This window comes from Micromys minutus (genome assembly GCF_963924665.1).
Source record: "Micromys minutus genome assembly, chromosome: 7".
NCBI lineage: Eukaryota > Metazoa > Chordata > Mammalia > Rodentia > Muridae > Micromys > Micromys minutus.
The window spans coordinates 47,890,160-47,910,538 of record NC_137976.1 but is presented as its reverse complement, the minus strand read 5'-3'; the positions used below and the strand labels follow the sequence as shown (position 1 = coordinate 47,910,538).

General features: G+C 38.8%; 1 protein-coding gene across 1 annotated transcript in view; it reads right to left on the bottom strand.

Annotated features, from left to right (window-relative positions):
* The window catches only part of CD96 (CD96 molecule), a gene marked incomplete at both ends in the record, with an annotated part of 83,703 nt that overhangs the window by 47,111 nt on the left and 16,213 nt on the right, over positions 1-20,379 (bottom strand). Inside the window, 4 exon segments of the mRNA XM_080919500.1 lie at positions 2,901-2,902; positions 2,905-2,955; positions 7,304-7,511; positions 18,377-18,495. Coding sequence (XP_080775626.1) covers positions 2,901-2,902; positions 2,905-2,955; positions 7,304-7,511; positions 18,377-18,495 — 380 coding nt within the window.

The following is a 20,379-nucleotide window of genomic DNA, read 5'->3' as shown; positions in this document are numbered from 1 at the left end:
AGCCAACATCAAACTTAATGTTGAGAAACTTGAAACAATCCCACTAAAATCAGAGATTAGACAAGGCTGTCCACTCTTCCACTACCTATTAAACATAGTATTGGAAGTCCTTGCAGGAGCAATTAGACAACTAAAAGAAATCAGAGATACAAATTCGAAAGGAAGAAGTAAAAACATCACTGTTTGCAGATGACATGATAGTGTAGGTAAGTGACCTCCAAAATTTCACCAGAGAACTTCTAGAACTGATAAACAAGTTCAACAAATGGCTGGATACAAAATTAACTCAAACAAATCAGTAGCCTTCCTATACTCAAAGGACAAACATGCAGAGAAAGAAAACAGGGAAAAGATACCCTTCACAATAGTCACAAACAATATGAAATACCTTGGTGTGACTCTATCTAAGTAAGTGAAGGATCTGTATGGCAAGAACTTCAAATCTCTGAAGAATGAAATCGAGGAAGATCTCAGAAAATGGAAAGATTTCCCATGGTCATGAATTTGAAGGATCAACATTGTAAAAATGGCCATCTTACCAAAAGCAATCTACAGATTCAATGCAATCCCCATCAAAATTCCAACACAATTCTTCATAGAATTGGAAAGAACAATGTGCAATTTCATCTGTAATAACAAAAGACCTAGAATAGCAAAATTCATCCTTAGCAACAAGAAAACATCTGCAGGAATCACCATCTGTGTCCTCAAGCTATATTACAAGGCAATAGAGATAGGCACGGGGATCAATAGAATAGAAGATCCAGAAACAAGCACTTACATATATGGTCACTTGATTTTTGACAAAGGAGCTGTAAACATTCAATGGAAAAAGGACAGCCTATTCAACAAATGGTGTTGGTCCAACTGGCACTCAGCATGCAGAAGAATGAAAATAGACCCTTTCTTATCTCCTTGTACAAAGCTCAAGTGTCAGTGGATCAAAGATCTCCACATTAAACCAGATACTCTGAAACTATTAGAAGAGAATTTAGGGAAAACCTTAGAACACATAGGCACAGGAGAAAATTTCCTAAACAGAACACCAATGGCTCAAGCTCTAAGGTCAAATATTGACAATGGACTTAATGAGATTGCAAAGTTTCTGTAAGGGTAAGGACACTGTCAATAAAACAAAACGGCAGCCAATAGATTGGGAAAAGATCTTTACCAACCCTACATCTGGTAGAGGCCTAATATCCAAGGTATACAAAGAACTCAAAAACCTAGACACCAGAGAATCAATCAGTCCTATTAAAAATGGGCTACAAAGCTAAACAAAAAGTTCTCATTTGAAGAATATGGAATGGCTGAGAAGCATCTAAGGAAGAGCTCGACATCCTTAGCCATCAGGGAAATGCAAATCAAAACAACCCTGAGATTCCACCTCACACCAGTCAGATTGGCCAAGATCCAAAACACAGATGACAGCAGATGCTGGCAAGATTATAGTGAAAGAGGAATACTTCTCTACTGTTAGTTGGGTTATAACTGGTACAACCACTCTGGAAATCAGTCTGCCGGTTCCTCAGAAAATTGGACGTAGTACTACCTGAAGACCCAGTTATTCCACTTCTGGGAGTATACCCCAGAGAAGCTCCAACATACAGCAAAGACACATACACCACAGTTTTCATAGCATTACTATTTATAATAGTCAGAAGCTGGAAAGAACTCAGATGTCCTTCAGTAGAAGAATGGATACAAAAATTGTGGTACATTTACACAATGGAGTACTACTCAGCTATCAGAAACAATGGCTTAACGAAATTTTCAAGAAAATGGATGCATCTAGAGAATATCATCCTGAGTGAGATAACCCAGTCACAAAAGAACAGATATAATATGCAGTCACTGATAATTGGATACTAACCCTAGAAAGCTCTGAACACTCCAGAAACAACTCACAGACTATATGAAGTTCAAGAAAAAAAAAAAAAAAAGAAAAAGAAAAACCATTATTCTTAATTCTTACGCATCAAGAAAACGTTGACTAATTCCAGGTTACATCCTATTTTACATGTACTTTATGCTCATTGTTACTAGTAATACCTTAACACACACTATCAAACCTTTAAAAAAAATAAAGCCAAGCACTGACAAAAATGTATTCATATACTTTTATGAAAAAATGCTTAAAATTTGTACATTTATCTTTTTATTTACAAAATAAAGTTTTTCAATTAATAAAAAAATAAAATAAAAATGTTAAATTAAAAAATTTACTCTGATATTGATTTCATTATTAATACCACAACAAGCAGATATTATTATTGGATAAGTCATATTAATGGAGAACTGGCTCTAGGGAAATGAAGTAATTTTTCTTAGGTCACAGCCATATGGGAAGTGTGTTCATATCCAGTGACCAGAGCCTGAGAGGGGAAACTCTGAAGGGGTAAGCTCAAAGCATCCTGTCCTGTTTTTCCTTTTCTCCCACCCCTCCTCTTTCTGCTAGGGAAATAGTCAGGTTTGGGAGGAGGGCAAGAGGGCCCCAATTCTCTTCTCAAAGCAGTGGGAAAGAGGACTTGGGAGAACAACAAATTAAATGTCAGGTGAACAAAAGTTTCTTCTACCAGTATCCTGGCAGGATTCACACTGCTTTTTGTTCCACTTTCCCTCAGTTTTTAATCTCAGAGATATTTAAACAATTGAACCCCCCACTGCCCAACACACACAGCAGGAACCTAAGACCTAAGGCCTCTCAGCCCACAGCTTCTGAGAGCAGTTAGGCAAAGCAAGGATTTTAATGCAGTTTCACAATCACCCCAGCTTGCTTTCTTTCACTGGCTAAGGGCCAAGGAATAAGGTCTTTTGAGGGACTGTTCCTGGCAACCATGCAATCTGACACAGTTTGGCATGTAATAATATGGATATTCATAGGATTCAATATGACTCACTCTCCTAGGACATCCACGGTGATGTTTTCCACAGCCATGAGGATTTCTGGCTTAGCTTTAAAGCAAATAAAGCACAGTTAGTGTCATTAAAGTCATAAAACTTGTCTGCTTGTGTGTGTGTTTGTGTGTGTGTGTGTGTGTGTGTGTGTTTGTGTGTGTGTGCCAAAGAAATGTATCAGTCTAGAGTCTAGAACCTTGAAGGGAATCAGAAAAATGAAAGAGTATTGTTTGTCTTTCTTGACACTAATGAATATCAGGAGATAGGTTTGTTGTCATGCAAAACTTTCAAGTTCCTCAAAGTCTCATTTCTAGAGCTTTGCACATGGACACTGGAGACTGAGCACCTTTAAGCATGCTGTTGTTCTAGCAGCAGATCAAGCCTTTTATGGACCAGTTGAAAGATGGTTGCAATTCTCTGTCCCAAGTGGTTTGTGGGCCTGCTTAGCATTGATTTCTAGTCACCGAAATCTGCTGCTGGGCCTGTTTATGATGCCCTGGCTCAGGATTCACTAAGAATAAAAGGGAAGGAAAAAACTTGTGTGTGTGTGTGTGTGTGTGTGTGTGTGTGTATGTGTGTGTGTGTGTGTGTGTGTGTGTGTGTGCAAGTGCACATGCACACTGTCTCGTGAGATCCATGAAGATCAGAGGACTACTTTTGAGAGTTTGAATCTCTTTCCACCTTGTATTATGCGGATCAAACTCAGGTCACTGGGTTTATGTGTAAGTGCTTTCTGCCCATGACCCATCTTACCAGCCCTGTGTTGTGTGCCACAGTTCAGAGCTCTCTGCAAGACTGATCTTTAAGCTATAGCTGGTTTGATCAGACACATTCATTATAACCCCTCCCCTCCTGGGCTCATGTTCCTCACTGTACTGCTTTTCTAGGATGACCTCTCAAGTCATTATTAGTACTATTCCTAGTGTCCACATATAATTTGATTGGAGATACTTTTATACACTATATTCTGATCATATTTTCCCTCCCTCAACCCTTCCCAGATCCCATGCACTTCACTCCACTGCCTTTTGTCTCTCCCTTTAGAAAACAATCAGATGAATAAAACACATATCCAGAATTAAACACACACACACACACACATACACACACACATACACACACACATACACACACACACACATACACACACACATACACACACACATACACACCTAAAACCAATAGCACACAGGCACAGCCACAGCACAAAATCAGAAACTTTAATGTATAAACAAAAGACTAATAAGACACACCCCCAAATGCCCAAACCAACCAATATGGGATAAGGAATCTTCAAAGATACCATTTAGTTTGTTTTGTGTTGATCATCTACTGCTGGCCTTGGGGAGTGGGGCAGGTCCTTCCCTTAAGTGTGGTTAATATAACCAATGAGACTCCACTGGACAAACCAATGTTTCCTTTGCAAACAGATACCAGTCACAGATATCCTCTTGGAAATTATCTAGGAGTGGGGTCCTGTCTGCTCCTCCACCTCAACACTGGGATCCCATTACAAATGAATTCATTTAACTCCATGTCTTTTAACTTTTTCCCTCCTGCCTCTGGGACAAATCCAAAATGGATAAAAAGATATTTCTGAGCTCGTATAAGAGACAAATGTAATAGGCCCTGAAAAAAAAAAAAAAAAAAAAACCCTTAAAAGTCACAGGGGTTATTGAACAGTCAAATTTCCAGGATCAAATAGGGAAGAGCAAGTCAAACCTGGGTAGCAAGTTGGTGGTAGATGCAATGGGACCAGAATCCTCTGGTCTGTGCTCTGCAGAGGGCAAAAATAAGACAAAGATAGCCTGGGAAAAATTAATTGATCATTAATTAATGATGTATGGGTTGGTGACACATTCATTACTTCAAAGTTTTCAAATTTGGTTTTGTGTTATTTGATATAAGAAAACACTATCGAATGAAAATCAGGTTTTATTTACTTTGTTTTATTCATTGAGTGACAGTTTCACTTTGCAGCAAGAGCTCAAATCCTCCCAAATTAATTTCTCATACCTACAATCTAAATAAATATACCCATTAGAGGTACAGCAAAATTTTACCCAAACCTACTTTGTAGCTTGTAGCATGTCTATAAACTCAGTATATTTACTAAATAATTCTATTATGCAGTTGAATTTTTTTACTCAGAATTTTTTATTAGACACTCTGTATTTACATTTGAGATGTTATCCTTTTCACCTGCCCTGCTCTGATGCCCCTTTCCCTTCATTTGCCTTCACAAAGGCGCACTCCTCCTAATCTCCCTCTCCATCTCAGTGCCTTGGCATTCCTCTACATCAGGAAAACATGCCCTCCGTGGACCAAAAACCTCTTCTCACATTGATGCCAGACACTGCTATATATCTATGTCTATGTCTATGTCTATGTCTATGTCTATGTCTATGTCTATGTCTATGTCTATGTCTATGTCTATGTCTATGTCTATGTCTATGTCTATGTCTATGTCTAGATCTAGATCTAGACAGAGACAGAGACAGATGTAGATGTAGATGTAGATATAGATAGAGACAGAGACAGAGATATAGATAGAGATAGATATAGATATAGATACATACATACATACATACATACATACATACATACATACATACAACTAAGCGTGCTTGCAGCTAACCATGGGACTGAACTCGGGGACCCCAAAAAGGTTGCTAAAGAAAGGACCTAAGTTGCTGAATGGGGTTACAACCTCATAGGAGGAACAACATTATCAACCAACCAAACCCTCCAAGACTCCCATGGACTAAAACACAGTTGAAATTTAATTAAAAAAAAATAAGCAAGCAGAATTCCATATTTGTAAGCACACTCCAAAAAGAGTTTAAGGAAGTGCAGAAGTTCAGACAGAGAGATGCAGAAGCAGAGGATGTGCTGAATGTGGGAAGTAAGAATATACATCTCCCCTTTCCAGACCCAATATGAAAAAGTCTGAGGGCGGTAAAGATATGTAGCCATGGTTTATATGTTTACAAGGCAATTAGAGCATGCTGTGGCACAAAGATCTTGCCTGACTTAAAATGCATATTTCTTCTCACATCTTGGTTCAATGCTCTCATTGGCTTGGCAATAGTAAGACCAGATGAGTCATTTTTGTGTTTGTGCTAAGATTATCACACCCTGGACGTGAACCAACTGTGTTATTGGTTCAACAAAAGCAAGGAGCAGCCTGTTCTCATGTCTTCATGGAAAACTGATGGTGCTGGAGGATGACTGTCTAGTTCATCCCCCGAGGACACAGAGGAGAGAAGGGTGGCGTAGGAAAAAGGAAGGGGGAAAGGGAAGAAATGGGGACTATATATGTGTGGAGGGAGGAGACAAGGAGGCATAGGAGAAAAGCATTATGGATGGAGCCCCTCCTGGAACAAATCTCGCCCAGCTGTTTCCATCTTTATAAACTGCTTTATGTTTTCCACTGACCACGTTTTCTGACTACTAATGTAATAAAACAGTGCAATGAACAAAAAGAACAGAAAAAACAGTTTTTCTATTTTATTTTACTTTACCTGCTCTGTCATTTAGAAAATTAAGGAGAAATCTAGCAGCCCGAACCCTTATATTGTATAAAGTTTATTTTTTCTTAGTTTACCTCATTAAAAAAAAAACAAAGACAAAACCAAAACAAAACAAAAAACAAAAACAAAAACAATTGGCTGTCCATCTACATGGCTGCTTCTCCCTTTGCCTTCCTTCAGGACATCTTTAAAAACTGCAGGTTAAGGTCACAAAAATGAGAAACTAGGCAAAGTCTGAGGTTTCTGTTTAGTAATATTTCCTTGCACTAGGAAATGAACTAGAATGCTTTTTTTTTCTTCCGATTGCACCCCGCAGTGTCTCTATGTTTGGAATGAGGTTATGGTAGATTTCCCAGGACGGTGGCATGAGGATCAAGTTGGAGAGCCTTCAGGCTCTACTGTCAGAAGGCCCCTGGTGGCCTCTCACCCCAGTGGGTCCTGGCAGGAAGGTGGCAGGGCCTCCTACAATTTTTTTGGTTGGATTTATCAGTTTCTTTTCTTATCGTGGCCTATTACACTTTGCACCAGAAAATAACTCAAATATTTTAGACAGCCCAGCAATTAGACTTTGGCAGTTATAATTAAAGAGATTTCCAGTACCCTTGGGAATCATTATAAACAAGGTAGAGGCCACCAGGGAAGCTGACCTACATGTGGCTTTCCGGTGGCTTTTTTCTATTAGCTGGATAATTATTCCTTAGCCTTCTACCTTTGTTCCCACCCCTGATGGGAGTGATAGGAGTCAAGGCAAACAGAATTGCTGCTGTTTAGGATGGGGCCATGGTTAAGGTGGGGGATTCTTTTCCTGGGAAGAGCATGGCCAGAGGCATTGACACTGGGATGGCAAAGAAATCACAGGGCAAACTCCTTACCAAAAACCTTGACTCTGGTAAACATCTTCCAGACTTTGAGAGGACTGACTCTCAGATGGCAAGAGAAGGTCCTGCCATTATTTTGGATTTGGACTAGAAAGTGGTGGAGTCTATAGTGTGTACCCACCCCAATTCTGCCTTTAAATGGTGTGGAATTGCTGATGTGGTGATTGTTGGTAAAGAGACCTTCTTCCACTCCATCTTTCTCCTGGAGAGAGAAACAACACCCAGTTATAGAACATAGTATGTGTCAATGTTCCTCAACTGATTGCTTTGTTAACACTGTTTATTTGCTTTAAACTATGTGCATGTGTGTCTGTGCGTAGGTGCACATGTGGGCAAATGCTTATGGGGACCCGAAGAAGGTATCGAATTCACTGGAACTAGAGTTGGTATGAGATAACCGATCTGGGACTCAGTTCCTCTGGAAGAGCAACAAGGGCTTTAAGCAAGAGTTAAAGAGGAGAAAGATTGAGTATGCTACTAGAGAAAGTATCACTACTCTTACACTTGAGTAGAAGTCACTCTCATCTTCTCCTAACACAAGTAGAAACGTGTTCTAAACGGGCCTTGCTTTAAGGGCAGGAGAGAGTGTTAATAGCAGATTCCAATGCTCATTTAAGATGTGCTGAGGATCCACTCCTCCGTTTCTATTGATTGGGTGGGGCAGGGGATGTGCAGGTGGGGAACTAGGAGGAGAGAAAGGCGGGGAAACTGCAGTTGGGTTGTGAAGTATGAGAGAAGAATAAATTAAAAATTAAAGGATGTTCTTGGGACACTGTTGGCATCTTGATAATTAGACTATAATTTCAACTTCATATTTCTACACTATCTTCTCTTCCCAGAATTCTCTGAGAAAAGGTCTGATTTAGCCCCTTTCAGAATCAAGAGAAAGATGAAGTCAAGGCAATAGAGCTAAGAACATAGGAAAGTAACATTTTCAGAGTATTGCACATAACATCACAGATCTGAAGGTAATAGTTAAGGAAGTTGGCTCCCCCTGCAGGACCATCAGCACAAGATATTTCTTACAGCATCTTGTTCAAAATGTTCTTAGAGTGATTTTCATGGGTGTAGCTTGTAACATTACTAAGAGACATAATCTCACAGCCGACTCTCTGATCCTCTGGCTCTGGCTTTTACAATTCTTCCATCCTTTGTTCTGCAACATTCCCTGAGACTTAGGTCTGGAGTCTTTAGTAGTTGTGGACACTGTGACTATGCTCTACAACTCTGCAATTTGATTGGCTGTGGTTTCCTACATTTGTCTCTGTCTGTTGCAAAGAGAAGTTTCCTTCCCCAGGGGTGAGGACTATGCTTATTAGCTGGTAAAAGGACAGATGATTGCCTACACAGGAGTTGAATGAGGGCAACATGAATAGGCATGACAGGGTGGGCAGGGAAGAACACAATGCCCCAAACCTACATAAAGAACTATGGGAAACTAAGGAATTCTGAGAGTGAGAAAAATAGTCTTTTCCAAGGAAGATCATACTAATTTGGTATCCAATACTAAACATCTAGCCCTGAAAACAAAGATATATGCACACAACATTAATTACCATGAAAAGAGGACAGGAGAGATGGCTTAGCCAAAAAAAAAAAAAAAAAAAAAAAAATCTAGGCTCACATACAAAAAATGATTATGAGAAAGAAGGCCACCAATTTGAAAATGAACAGGGAGGAGTATATGGGGGTTGGCGGGAGGAAATGGAAGATGCAAATTACATAATTACATTATATATGAAACTAATAAAAGAAAAATGTTCTTGGCCTTTGAACTGTCAATCACGAATGAGACACTCGTGAGGTCCAATCCCTCCCTACTGAACTATTGACTACTGATGGATTCTGATGGAAGGGTAATAGTTGTCTCTATTTGTGTAACCACTGAAGAGCCAGCCAAAAGTTACACTGATGCTGCTGGTTAAACTTAGTGGGTCACAAACAAACGCTAAAAGACATGAACGTGGGAAAGGTTCTTGTGGAAGCAAAGGGTTGACAGGGTGAGGGGAGGAAGATAAGAAGGGTCAAGTGGGCCAGGGTAACTACAGTGCATTGCATTCACGGATGAAGTTATCCAAGAACAAGTTTAGTTAAAGGTATTTTAAAGTGTTCCTGCTCGTTTCACCATGTGGTTTTCTATTTGGGACATTTCCATCTGCCTCGTTAGAGGGATAGGGTAGACACAGGATGGAGACTAAGAAAAACTGCTTTTGCTTTTATTATACATCAGGGTATGGCTTGCTCTAATGCTTCATTGATAAAGATACCATACATCTACATATACTGATGTATCCAACAGGTGTTTTGTTTTATTTGCTTTCCTCTGGCGTTTGGCATTTGCAGAGGGAGAGGATAGCATAGTTTTATAAGGGTGGAATTCAGTTACGACATGCCCTAAAGCCTGTAACAGAAGGAAATCCTGAGGGATTGTAGAATCCCCAGTGGGAAAAGCCTGCATGTGAGTGGCTGCCATCACCAAGCAAACAGGGAAGCAAATATAGTTCAGATAAAACAACTAACACCCAGAGCTGGGGGAGAGGGGTCTATAATTCTATAATCATGCTATGACTACAACCAAAAGGTTAAGTTCTCATTAATACAGCTTTTTATTTTAAACTGCTATTTCTTTTTTGTTTGCGGTTATAATTCCATCACTTTTCTCTTCCACTTCCTCCCTCCCAACCCTCCAATATACCCTTTCTTCTTATTTCAAATTCATTGCCTCTACTTTTAGTATTGTTACACACATATATGTTATACATATATATGATATATTATATATTCCAAAAATACACACTGCTCGTTCTACAGAGTGTTTCTATATGTCTTGTATGTATGCTTTTAAGGTGACCATTTGGTACTACTTAACCACCACATGATGTGCTTCAATCTGTTTTAGTGCACTCTAAGTTCTAATAAATTAACATTAACTTTACCACATCCAATGAAAATAAGAAGGTACTCGAATCAAAGAATTTTAAAGCAGTGATGCTCTGAATCAGGGAAAATCATGCCTCAGGGCTATACATACAGAACAAATCTGAACTACTAAATAATTTAAAAAAATATAAAACTCTGGGTATATCTAGAATAAGAAATTTAGGATGGATTCCAGAAAGCCTTTGTACAGGTTGCAGGCTGCAGGAATCAGGGCAGGATGCTGGTTGAAGGGCCGTATATTATACCAGCCCATTTGTGGTGACCAGCAACAGAGGACATTTCAAGTCCTATTCGGTATAAATGATCTCAGTTGACGTTCTGCAGCCATACTGGCAGAAAACAACACACAGAGATCCTTTATTTCTACCTTTCTTTTTGTTCTTCAGAAAAAAAATTTCTACCTTAAAAATATTAATTAATACTTCAAATATGTTATGGGTTTACATCTTGATGACCCTTAAGTTTTAAAGTACAATATAAATTTAACTAGCTATATATTCCACACACTTAGTAGGTGGTCACTAATTTCACTCCATCCTAATTCTATCTACAAGCACTCTGTGATTTTTATAAACATTTATACTATACCCATATACATGGGGAGTTTGTAAGATTATTGTTCTGATTTATATGGTTTTGTTCCTGTACCTCCAAAACTTCTTCCCAGAGCCACAATATTAAAAGTGCCCAGATGGAGGGGTTTGATCAACAAAATCTCTCTCCATATGAATGAGCCATTGAAGGGACATGTGGTGATTGTAGCGCAGTTCACTGCCAACACTCCCAAAACTACAAGCAACCAAAGAAAAAAATGCCACACCCAAAGCAAGCAAATAAAATGGTGTTTGTGGGAGTAGATCCACTGTCCTACATTTTACCACTCTTCTGTCATGGAGGGGCACAGTTGTCATCATTCGTGGTGCAGCATTCAAACAACCATCTTGGAAGCAGAGGGTACAGTCCCTAAATCAAGAACCTTAATTTTTGGATTTCTCATCTTTCAGAATTGTTGAGAAAATAAGACTCTGTTTTTCATCAGTTCCCCAGTTTCAGGTGTTATAAAGCCATTAATAACTCTGTTTACTCTGCCTATGTTAACCCACCACCAGGTTACATGATGACCTCAAAGACTCAAAAACAGAGGTTGCTTGGAGCCTACTATTCCTCTGGAAATATAAATACAATGAGGTCTCATCGCCAATAATCAACTGTGGGACTTCATTTAAAATTTTGATATTTTGTTCACCATGGGTTTTTCTTATATACTTTTAAAATAAGGTATTAAAATATTTATATTAATTGCTGGCTTTTGTTGCTTTCCTGCATGTGGATAAGGGTCTTCCACATCTCACCCTACATTAGCCCTTGGTTGCACAGCCACTAAGGACTTGAGCATACCAGTTTTTCTCAAAGGCTTCAAGGCTCCAAGAAGGGACATAAATATGTATTTAAATTATGTACAATAATTTGTAACAAGATTAATGTGGTGGAGATTGGGTAGGTCATATTGAATCATGGAACATTGGTGCTACATATTCCTTTCAAGTACAAATAATGCTAGAATTTACCCATTGAGGCTTGTCAGTTTTGTAGTGGGAACAGGATTTTCAGTTCTGCAGAGGGATGTTGAAGCTACTACATTTAGTGGACTGTCTTGTCTCTGGCTGCTTCAGATGCCTGGGGCCAGCTCTGTGTTAGCAATGGCTGCATTGAACAGAGCACTCAGGAGGTGCTGGTTGCTCTGAGCTCTTTTATAGTCATTGTTGACTGTATTGATTCCTGCTTCTCAATCTTTTCTCCACATCCTCTTCACCCTTCTCCACTCTGACAGCACCATCAAAGTCACCAGCACTGTCAATGCAGGCTACTTGCAACACTCCTTGCATCTATTTTCAAAGCAAAGGATGAGTATGAGTATATTTCTAAACACCATTAGCAATTAACTCATTGTAGCCCTGGCTGTCTATACTGAAACTTGCTTGGTAGATCAGGCTAGCCTTGAACTCAGATTTATCTGCCTGCCTTTCCTTTCCAAGTGCTGAGACTAAAGGTATGCACTACCATACTTGGCTCAGACATACTTTGTATTTTTGTAACGTCCAGGACAATGATGATTAGCTGCCACCAGGTAAGAGAGAATATGTATTCTAAATCACTAGGTTTCATATGTGCATTTGAAACCATTGCTTCTTCTTGATTGTAAAACAGTGCAAAAACTAAAAAAAAATATATAATGGAACTTAAGCAATATTAAATGTCCTGTTCTAGCCTTTTATGTTTAAAATTTTTTGAAGCTCTTTTGACATTTTATTTATTCTTTGAGAACTTTATATATGTAGTATGTGCATTTTGATCATATCAAATCATGACATACATTTCATTCATTTGTAGTGTGTATTTTGATCATATCTACCCCTCTTTCTCTTATCAGATCCATTGTCTCCTCTCCCTTTCTCCATCCTGTCCTTTTCCTCGTCCTCCATTTCCTCCTTGTTCTTCTCTTCTTCTTCTTCTTCTTCTTCTTCTTCTTCTTCTTCTTCTTCTTCTTCTTCTTCTTCTTCTTCTTCTTCTTCTTCTTCTTCTTCTTCCTCCTCCTCCTCCTCCTCCTCCTCCTCCTCCTCCTCCTCTTCTTCCTCTTCCTCTTCTTTTTCTTCTTCTTCTTCCTCCTCCTCCTCCTTCGTTCTTCTGCTTCACCTTCTGATTTTTGTTCTTGTTCTTTTTTTTCATTTTGTCCTTGTTCTTGTTCTTTTTGTTCTTGTTGTTCTTATTCTCTTGCTTCAAATTTCCCTTCTTCTTCACCTTTCTTCTCCTTCTTCATTACAACTCACAAAGTCTAATGCTGACTATGTATACATGGGTGTAGGGCTATCCTTTAGAACATAGACAGCTTATCAGGACTACATTCCTGAAGAAAACCCATTCTCCCTCTCCTAGAAGGCACCAATTGCCAATAGCTGTTCAGTTTGGAATAGGGACTCAGCAATTCATCTTCCATCCATGCAGAATGTTAACTGGTTTGATCTTGTGGAAGTCTTGTGCAGAATCTACAGCTATTGTGAGTTCACGAGTGCAATAACCCCATCATATTATGTCCAGAAGATACTATCTCACAGAAGTCTTTTTAACCCTCTGGCTTGTACAACAGTCTATCTGCCCTTATTCCATAATGTCCATTTATGACCATGCACTCCACAGTCATTTACAGTTGGTACTGGTTGTGTGTGTCTCTGTGGCAAAAAGAAGCTTCTATAGTGAGGGGTAAAAGCTGTACTAATCTATGGATACATTGATAACTATTTAGACAGCCCCTTTTCTGTTTGTTTTCTATAATTTTAAAGTATATTTTATTATTTCAAAAATTTCATACAAGCACTTTGATCATATTCAAACTCCTCTTGCTAAATGCTCCCAGTCCCTTCCTCACATCTTTCCATCCCCAACCTTGTATCCTCTCTGTGCTTTTTTATGTAATAATCAAATTTGTGCTATTCATGGACTACCAGGTGTGGGGCTATCTCTGGATCAAGTTAGCGATACCAGGAGTCACATCCTTAAAGAAAACCAACTTCTCATTCCCAATGTCAGCCATCACAAGCTCTTCAGTTAAGGATATAGGATTTGGAGGACCTCTTAATCCATGACAGAAAGCTGTCTTCTTTGGTTTTCTACAAGTCTTATGAAAGAAACCACAAGCTACTGTGAGTTCATAAATAGTGGTGAAGAATATCTGTTTAGTTCATTGACTGTCAGATCAAATAGTTCCCTAAGATATTCTCTCATGTATACTACTAACTTATATGTATGATTACCAGGGTCTTGTTATAGGATGGGCCTGTCTTTTGCTATTAACTGTCTTTTATTATGTAGTTCAACATAATTTTCAAAATGCTTTCCTGGATTTATCTGATAAATTATTTTCCCTGAGCACTACTATTTCTTACATTTTATTAAAAACATATGACATGATAGAAAATATGCCTAAAATAGTTTGTATCCCTGTAGGATCTAACACTCAAATCAGATTCCCATATTTTATTAGATTGAATTAAAATTTATACTGTGGAAAATCACAGGATGATAGTTTGTAATGAAAACAGAATATTAGGATGTATTTAGAAACTCCCAGCATAAGCCTGAAGGATTTCCCTGATGCTGGTATGTGTCCTAGGAATCAAGTAGCAAAATTAGCATTTGTCACTTATCTACTCACCCATATCCCAAATACTCCACATAGTCTTTGATTTCTTATCCACTGTTTCTATATCACTCCACTGTTCACATAGATGCTCACAAGTTGTCCCGTGCTTTCCTAGGTACCTGAATTGTCTTGTGACAACTGAATGTTAGATATGCTGTGTCTGTGTCTCATGCCTATTGACTTCAGTGTAGTATAGTCTCCCAAAGCAAAGGATCTGCTCTGATTTATATAGCTGACCCCGAGACCATGTATACGCAGTCAATACATTTTCCAATAATATTAAGAATTTTAATAATAACTTTCCCTATGTGGTTTGCAACTGAGCTAGTTAGATTTTAGAATTTCACATGGACAACAACATGACTTTTATTTCCTGGGGACTTGGATAATTTTTGTCTGCAGAACCCTTCTTAGGGATTAATGAAACACTCTGGACAGAAGTCCTTTCTTTGCAGCTCTTCAAAGTTTCTGGGCTCAGCTCAGCAAGTTCCTACCCCTGGTGAGCTTAACTTTATTTCTGTTCCTTACCCTTTTACTTAAAGCCACACTATTTCCTATTTGTAAGAATCCGTGTGACCTCTGAGGACATTCAGCAATGATGCCTGGAGACGCTTCTTCTATTTCTTAATATAGGCACATTGGATGTTTCCACACCAGACTCAGTAAATCCTAGAGCCATCAGTAGTTAGGGCATGGCTGTAAATCATCAAAGCAAACAGATTTTGACATTTAAAAGGAGAGTGCACAGTGGGAATTTAATCAGCATATTGCCAACACAATATTCCCTTTGAAGGAAGGATTCTTTCAAAGGGATCTCTCAATTTGTCATTATTACAATCTGGTCTTTAAAATGACAGTTTGGCTTGAGGGTTTGTTGATGTTTTAGACTTACCTTCCTGCTTTAGGTAGTTCACACCCTCCCTGGCCCTCATTTATTCTAAATGTCTGGATGGGATCCATAGAAAATGTTTATACCTCCTTCCATGTTTCTTTGAAGGATATTAGTAGATAAAAAAGACTTATAAGTTATTTAGTGTCTGACACATAATGAATTGGCTCTCATTAACCAGTCAAACAGCATGGATGCAGAGACCACCTATTTAGTGTGAAGGTGGTGAAAAATGTGGCCTGAGTTCTGTCCCAGGGACTACAGGGTGAAAAAAGAGAATTGTCTTCTGGCTTCACACAACCCCCCAGTTAAACAAATAAATGAAGCTTTTAAAAGTCTCTGTTCTGTCCTACAGCTGATAAACAAGTTCAGCAAAGTGGCCGGATACAAAATTAACTCAAACAAATGAGTAGCCTTCCTATACTCAAAGGACAAACATGTGGAGAAAGAAATTAGGGAAAAGGTACCCTTCACAATCGTTACAAAAACTATGAAATACCTTGGTGTGACTTTAACTAAGGAAGTAAAGGACCTGTATGACAATAACTTCAAACCTCTAAAGAAAGAAATTGAGGAGGATCTCAGAAAATGAAAAGATCTCCCATGCTCATGGATTGGAAAGATCAACATCTTAAAAATGGCCATCCTACCAAAAGCAATCTACAGATTCAATGCAATCCCCATCAAAATTCCAACCCAGTTCTTCATGGAATTGGAAAGATCAATGTGCAATTTCATATGGAATAACAAAAGACCTAGAATAGCGAAATCCATCCTCAACAACAAAAAAACATCTGCGGGAATCACTATCCCTGACCTCAAGCTATATTACAAGGCAATTGTGCTGAAAACTGCATGGTAATGGTACAGAAATAGGCAAGTGGATCAATGGAATAGAATAGAAGATCCAGAAATGAGCCCTCATGTATATGGTCACCTGATTTTTGACAAAGGAGCAGTAAACATTCAATGGAAAAAGGACAGCCTATTCAACAAATGGTGCTGGTCCAACTGGCACTCAACATGCAAAAGAATGAAAATAGACCCGTTCTTATCTCCTTGTACAAACCTCAAGTGTAAGTGGATTAAAGATCTCCACATTAAACCAGATACACTGGAACTATTAGATGAGAAAGTAGGGGAAACCTTAGAACACATAGGCACAGGAGAAAATTTCCTGAACAAAACACCAATGGCTCAAGCTCTAAGGTAAAAGATTAACAAATGGGACTTAATGAGATTGCAAAGTTTCTGTAAGGCTAAGGACATCGTCAAGAAAACAAAACGGCAACCAACAGAATGGGAAAAGATCTTTACCAACACCACATCAGATAGAGGCCTAATATCCAAGGTGTGCAGGGGACTCAAAAAGCTAGACACCAGAGAATCAAATAACCCTATTAAAAAATGGGGTACAGAGCTAAACAAATCATTTTCAGTTGAGGAACACCGAATGGCCGAAAAACATCTGAGGAAGTGCTCGACATCCTTAGCCATCAGGGAAATGCAAATCAAAACAACCCTAAGATTCCACCTCACACCAGTCAGATTGGCCAAGATCCAAAACTCAGATGACAGCAGATGCTGGCGAGGCTGCGGAGAAAGAGGAACACTTCTCCACTGTTGGTGGGGTTGCAAGCTAATACAACCACTCTGGAAATCTGTCTGGCGATACCTCAGAAAATTGGATATAGTACTACCTGAAGACCCAGCTATTCCACTTCTGGGCATATACCCCAGAGACACTTTAATACACAACAAAGATATATGCACCACAATGTTCATAGCGGCTCTATTTATAATAGCCAGAAGCTGGAAGGAACCCAGATGTCCTTCAGAAGACGAATGGATACAAAAATTGTGGTACATATACACAATGGAATACTACTCAGCCACCAGAAACAATGACTTAACCAAATTCTTAAGAAAATGGCTGCATCTAGAGAAGATCATCCTGAGTGAGATAACCCAGTCACAAAAGAACAGACATAATATGCAGTCACTGATAGTGGGATGCTAACCCCAGAGGCTTGCACTCCCCCAGAAACAACTCACAGACTGTAGGAAGTCCAAGAAATAAAGAAAACAAAAAATATACATATATTCACAAAACAAGAAGACTTTGACTATTTCCATGTTGCGTTTTGTTTTGCATGTACTTTACACTTATTGCAACTAGTACGTTTTCAATGCATACTGTCAAGCCCTTGAAAAAAATCAAGTACTGACTAAAAAACATATTCACATGGTTTTATGTAAAATTTATTTAAATGTCTGAAAAAACAGTACTGACAAAAATGTATAATTTTAAGCAAAAAAATGTTTAAAATCTTTACATTTATTTTTGTTTTGCAAAATAAAGTCGTTAAAAAAAAGTCTCTGTTCTGGTTACTTGTAGTGGTTTCTAAAGGTCATGGTTTCTATAGGTCTGTAGCCCCTGCTTTAGTTAGAGAGTTGAATAGTGATGAGCCTTTTCAAAGTCTGCTTCTTCCATACACAGATGTGTGTGTGTGTGTGTGTGTGTGTGTGTGTGTGTGTGTGTGTGTGTGTGTGAGTGTGTAGGCAATTATGGGGGTCAGAAGACATGAGGTGGGCTGGATCCCTTGTATGTCTTTTCGTACCCTTTGACAGAGCAGTTTGCATTTCTTGATTAAAGCAATGTAAGATTGTGGCAATGCAGGTTTTGGCAAATGGGGTCTATAGCTCTATAAATGTTATTTGTAAAACAAATATCTGTGATCAGGGGCTTCTGTAAATGGTTCCTCGCTAGGGCAGCATCACACCCTGTTCCTTCCGCAGTCATGGCCAAGTTCATAACCTGAAATAGAAATCCACCTTGAGGAGCTAATTTCAGAGTCCCACTGCAAACACCGCGGCTTGCCTAGTTAGAAGACACCTTGGTGCCCTTTACTTCCTTCCTGAGCCACTGGCATAATGCCTGTGTCTCGTCAAGTATTTCTCTATTATTACTTGCTATTCACTTCACCTCATTAATATTTAAAGATCATTACAGTTATTCACTGAAAAGGGCAACGCTTACCACCAACCATGAAAAGGTGAACCAAGGTGAAATTTCTGACGAGGTATTTTGAAAGCATGGTATTTCCAGAGTCCGGTTTGTCTCTATTTCTATTGTATGGTTGTGTTCATCTTGTGTATCTGAAACAAAACACAAGGTGGAAGATTCATGGATCTCACCATACACAGTACATTTTATCAAAGAAACAAAAGGGAGTTTAAAATAGAGATTCATCTATCTTCAAGACACCTATGAAGTAAAGAGGCAAAACCCACTGTAGTCTTTGTTTAAATGGCAAAACTGAGCAAGGGGAAGCCTGGGCAATTACTCATCACTGAAAACCCACAAAGAAATTATTTAACATCCCAACTCAGAATTTGACATACTCTTCTGCTTTAACCCCAAGTCAGTTCATCCATCCTGAGGCTATGTGTCCTCGATTAGAAAGAATATGAAGTCGTATAACCTAGTATATATATATATATACTTCAGAGGGCCAAGGGGCTCTCCTGTCCTTGATGACTGATAAGGTCTTCCTCTGCTACATATGTGGCTGGAAACATGGGTTCTTCCTTGTGTACTCTTTGGTTGGTGGTTTAGTCTCTGGGAGCTTTGGTGTGTCTGGTTGGTAGATATTATTGTTCTTCCTGTGGGGTTGAAAAACCCTTCAGCTCCTTTTTTTTTTTTTTTCCAACTCAGGACCACTTTCTCAGCCCAGTGGTTGGTTGAAAGTATCTGAGTTTGTGTTTCTCAGGCTCTGCCAGAGCCTCTCTTGAGACATATCTTTCAGTATGAACTTCTTGGATCCATAATATTGTCTGAGTTTGGTGATTGCATATAGGATGGATTCCCTGGGAGAAGCAGTCTCTGGATGGCCTTTCCTTCAATATCTGCTTCATACTTTGTCTCTGTTTTTCCTCCTGTGACTATTTTGTTCCTACTTTTAAGAAAGACTGAAGCATCACCTCTTTGGACTTCCAACTTCTTGAGCTTCATGTGATCTGTAAATTGTATCCTGAGCTTTTGGGCTAATATCCACTTATCAATGAGTACATAACATCTGTGTTCTTTTGTAATTGGGTTACATCATTCAGGATAATATTTTCTAGTCTCATCCATTTGCCTGAGAATTTTATAAAGTCATTATTTTTTAATCGCTGAGTAGTACTCCATTGTATAAATGTACCACATTTTCTGTATCCATTCTTCTGTTGAACATCTGGGTTTCTAGCTTCTGGTTATTGTAAATAAGGCTGCTATGAACATAGTAGAGCATGTGTCCTTGTTATATGCTAGAACATTTTGGGGTATATGTCCAGGAGTAATATAGCTGAGTACTCAGGTAGTATTATGTCCAATTTTCTGAAGAACTGCCAAAGTGATTTCCAGAGTGGTTGTACCAGCTTGCAATCCCATCAACAATGGAGGAGTGTTCCTCTTTCTTCACATTCTTGCCAGCATCTGCTGTCACCTGAGTTTTTAATCTTAGCCATTCTGACTGGTGTGAGGTGGAATCTCAGGGTTGTTTTGATTTGCATTTCCTGATGACTAGGGATGTTGAACATTTCTTTAGGTGCTTCTTGGACATTCTGTATTCCTCAGTTGAAAATTCTTGTTTAGATCTGTACCCCAATTTTTAAATAGGGTTATTTAATTCTCTGGAATCTAACTTCTTGAGTTCATTGTATATATTGTATATTAGCCCTCTATTGGAAGTACGATTGGTAAAGATTCTGTCTTAATCTGCTTGTTCAATTGACAAAGTCCTTTGCCTTACAGAAACTTTGCAATTTCATTAGGTCCCATTTGTCTATTCTTGATCTCAGAGCATAAGCCATTGGTGTTCTCTTCAGGGATTTTTCCTCTGTGCCTATGGGTTCTAAGTGCTTCCTCACTTTCTCTTTTATTAGTTTCAATGTTTTGGGTTTTATGTGGAGGTCTTTGATCCACTTGGACTTGAGCTTTGTACAAGGTGAGAAGAATGGATCGATTTGAATTCTTCTACATGCTGACCTCCAGTTGAA